This window comes from Passer montanus, unplaced genomic scaffold (assembly GCF_014805655.1).
Source record: "Passer montanus isolate IOZ18808 unplaced genomic scaffold, ASM1480565v1 scaffold325, whole genome shotgun sequence".
In the NCBI taxonomy this organism is placed as follows: Eukaryota; Metazoa; Chordata; class Aves; order Passeriformes; family Passeridae; genus Passer; species Passer montanus.
In genome coordinates this window covers 27661-31793 of record NW_024367986.1, presented here as the reverse complement: position 1 = coordinate 31793, position 4133 = coordinate 27661, and the positions used below count along the sequence as shown (strand labels likewise).

The 4133-nt window shown below is 63.5% G+C and overlaps 1 protein-coding gene across 1 annotated transcript in view; it reads right to left on the bottom strand.

Annotated features, from left to right (window-relative positions):
• Positions 1 to 4133, bottom strand: part of LOC120505111 — a 27731-nt gene that overhangs the window by 1153 nt on the left and 22445 nt on the right. The window contains exons 3-5 of the mRNA XM_039715340.1: positions 2886 to 3890; positions 924 to 1508; positions 138 to 557 (exon numbers count right to left, since the gene is read on the bottom strand). Coding sequence (XP_039571274.1) covers positions 138 to 557; positions 924 to 1508; positions 2886 to 3890 — 2010 coding nt within the window. The remainder of the gene's footprint in view (positions 1 to 137; positions 558 to 923; positions 1509 to 2885; positions 3891 to 4133) is intronic.

Genomic DNA, 4133 nt, shown 5'->3' with positions numbered 1-4133 from the left:
CCCTGCCACTCACTCCCTCCTGTTGTCTTTTCGACCCCCTGTCCCCTCCTGCCACTCCCCATGTCCCCCCTTCACCTCCCCTTCCCTCCCCCACCAGTGTCGCCTCTGTCCCCGTCTTCCCACCCCCTACATCACACCTCTTGGGGCTCCATGCTCTCTGGTGACACCTTGGGGACACCTTGGGGATGCTCCAGGGGTTGAAGGAGCCTTGGGATGTCCTCGATGGCTCTTTGGCACCGCTCGGCCACTCCACTGGGGCTGTCGGGAGCACCAGTGAACAAGAACTTGATGGTGTCTGGAACTGCCCCCAGCAGGCGATCCTTTGTCAGGCGGGCGTTGGCCTCCCACAGCCGCTTGGCCACAGCCACCTTGGCCACCAAGTCCTCGGGGACACTGTGGAATGCCTCATTTGTCCCCTTCACGACAGCCTTGGTGTCCCTGAGCAGGCGCTGCAGCTCCTGGGGGAATGTGGCGGCTTCGTCACACGCGGCCACCAAGCGCTCCAGCAGCCCCAGGGCTGCCTCTGCCCATTGTCTCACCATGGTGGCCCTTGTTGCCTCGCTGGCAGGGAGCCTTGGGATGTCCTCAATGGCTCTTTGGCACCGCTCGGCCACTCCACTGGGGCTGTCGGGAGCACCAGTGAACAAAAACTTGATGGTGCCTGGAACTGCCCCCAGCAGGCGATCCTTTGTCAGGCGGGCGTTGGCCTCCCACAGCCGCTTGGCCACAGCCACCTTGGCCACCAAGTCCTCGGGGACACTGGGGAATGCCTCATTTGTCCCCTTCACGGCAGTCTTGGTGTCGCTGAGCAGGCGCTGCAGCTCCCGGGGGAATGCGGTGGCTTCATCACACGCTGCCACCAAGCGCTGCAGCAGCCCAAGGGCTGCCTCTGCCCATTGTCTCACCATGGTGGCCCTTGTTGCCTCGCTGGCAGCCTCCCTGGCATCTCTCCTCAGCTGGGCTTCATGCCTGGCCACCACCTCGTCCCCCTCCTCCTCCTCCCTGCCCAGGTCCGGACCCAGCTCCACCGTGTTTTCCTGAGCCGTCCCATCATGGGCAGCCATGTTCTGCTTGGCCCCTGCCCAGAAGATGGTGTTTGCCGCCTTGGTGGCTGCCTCATTGACCACCTCCCTGCAGGTGTTGTGGAGCTTGGTGGCTTTCCGGGCCAGCTCAGCCCAGCTGCCCACGAGCACGGCCAATGACCCCTGCCACATGATGGCCTCCATTGTCCCATGGTCCCAGGTGGTGCATGGGGTGCTCTTGTAAGTGGCCAGGCCCTGGCTCAGGGAGCTGAGAGGGTCATCATCATTGGAGGTGACCTTGCGGTGCCACCAGGTGTCATCAGTGCAGTACAGGGTGACCCAAAGGTTCTGTGTGAAGTCCACCAGGTCCCAGTAGAGTCTCACTGCGGACACAAGGTTCATCTTGTCCCGCCTGGGCATGGTGGCCAGCAGCTCACCCAGGATGGCCACCACAGTGTCCTGTGACTGCAGCAGGGCTGGGGACAGCTGTGGAGGGGACAGGGGAGGTGTCAGGGACCTGGTGGCACTTGTGGCCTTTTGGGGATGCCCCTCTGCCCCCGCGGGGCCCCCTTTTCCCCTCTGTTCCTTTGTCAGCCTCTTCTTCCCTCTGCAACCCCACTGCCCCCCTGCTGTCCCTTCTGCCACTCCCCGCCCCTCTTCTGTCCCCACTGCCACCCCCTGCCACCACACTCGTATCCCCTGCCACCCCCCACTGTCCCCTCTGTCCCCTCTGCCACCCCCCTGTGTCCCCCCTATCCCCCACTGCCCCCTGCCCACCAATGTCCCCTCTGTCCCCCTCTCTTCCTGCCCCCCCGACCCCACTCTTGTCCCACCTCTTGGAGGTCCATGCTCCCTGGGGACACTTTGGGGACACTCTGGGGACAATGCAGCGATCTAACAAGACTTGCAATATCCTCAATGGCTCTTTGGCAGCGCTCAACCACCTCGCAGGCACTGGGGCTGGCAGTTCCACCGTCGATATAAAACTTGATGTTGTCTGGAAGTGTTCCCACCAGGTGATCCTTGACCAGGCGGGCGTTGGCCTCCCACAGCCGCTCGGCCTCCACCACCTTGGCCACCAAGTCCTCCGGGACATTGGGGGACGCCTCATTTGTCCCCTTCAGGGCGGCCTGGGTGTCCCTGAGCCGCCACTGCAGCTCCCGGGGCAACACCGTGGCATCCTCACACGCGACCACCAAGCGCTCCAGCAGCCCCAGGGCCACCTCCAGCCACTGTCTCACCTTGGTGACCCTTGTTTCCTCACTGGCAGCCATACTGGCATCTCTCCTCACCTGGGCTTCATGCCCGGCCACCACCTCGGCCCCCTCCTCTCCATCCAGGGCCTGGCCCAGCTCCACCATGTTTTCCTGAGCTGTCCCATCATGGGCAGCCATGTCCTGCAGCTCCCTGGCCTGGGTGGTGGCGTTGACCACCATGTCAGCCGCCTCTGTGACCACTTTCCTGCAGGTGTAGTGGAGATTGCTGGCCATCCTGGCCAGCCGGGCCCACCTGTCCACAAGCACAGACACCAACCCCTGCCACTTTCTGGCCGCCATTGTCACACGCTTCTGGGTGGTCCATGAGGTGCTCTCGCAGGTGGCCAGGGCCTGGCTCAGGGAGGTGGGAGGGTCATCATCATCAGAGGTGACATTGCGGTGCCACCAGGTGTCATCAATGCGGTACAGGGTGGCCCGGAGATCCTCGGTGAAGGCCACCAAGTCCCAGTACAGACACCTTGGGGACATGAGCTTCATCTCAGCTCGACTGGGCCCCTGTGTCCCCCCATCCCCCACTGCCCCCTGCCCACCAATGTCCCCTCTGTCCCCCTCTCTTCCTGCCCCCCCGACCCCACTCTTGTCCCACCTCTTGGAGGTCCATGCTCCCTGGGGACACTTTGGGGACACTCTGGGGACAATGCAGCGATCTAACAAGACTTGCAATATCCTCAATGGCTCTTTGGCAGCGCTCAACCACCTCGCAGGCACTGGGGCTGGCAGTTCCACCGTCGATATAAAACTTGATGTTGTCTGGAAGTGTTCCCACCAGGTGATCCTTGACCAGGCGGGCGTTGGCCTCCCACAGCCGCTCGGCCTCCACCACCTTGGCCACCAAGTCCTCCGGGACATTGGGGGACGCCTCATTTGTCCCCTTCAGGGCGGCCTGGGTGTCCCTGAGCCGCCACTGCAGCTCCCGGGGCAACGCCGTGGCATCCTCACACGCGACCACCAAGCGCTCCAGCAGCCCCAGGGCCACCTCCAGCCACTGTCTCACCTTGGTGACCCTTGTTTCCTCACTGGCAGCCATACTGGCATCTCTCCTCACCTGGGCTTCATGCCCGGCCACCACCTCGGCCCCCTCCTCTCCATCCAGGGCCTGGCCCAGCTCCACCATGTTTTCCTGAGCTGTCCCATCATGGGCAGCCATGTCCTGCAGCTCCCTGGCCTGGGTGGTGGCGTTGACCACCATGTCAGCCGCCTCTGTGACCACTTTCCTGCAGGTGTAGTGGAGATTGCTGGCCATCCTGGCCAGCCGGGCCCACCTGTCCACAAGCACAGACACCAACCCCTGCCACTTTCTGGCCGCCATTGTCACACGCTTCTGGGTGGTCCATGAGGTGCTCTCGCAGGTGGCCAGGGCCTGGCTCAGGGAGGGGGGAGGGTCATCATCATCAGAGGTGACATTGCGGTGCCACCAGGTGTCATCAATGCGGTACAGGGTGGCCCGGAGATCCTCGGTGAAGGCCACCAGGTCCCAGTACAGGCACCTTGGGGACATGAGCTTCATCTCAGCTCGACTGGGCAGGGTGGCCAGCAGCTCGCCCAGGATGGCTACCACGGTGACCTGTGGCTGCAGCAGCACTGGGGACAGCTGGAGAGGGGACAGGGGAGGTGTCAAGGATCTCAGGACACTTACAGCCTCCTGGGGTGGCCCCATGCTCCCAAGGGATCCCCTTTTTCCCCTCCATCCCTTTGTCAGCCTCTTCTTCCCTCTACCACCCCCTGCCCCTCCCCTCATAGCCCCTCCCACCTGCTGTCCCCAATGCTGTCCCCTCTGCCACCCCCGCCAGCCCTTGTGTCCCTTTCCCGCCCATGTCCCCCCATCCCCTCCTCC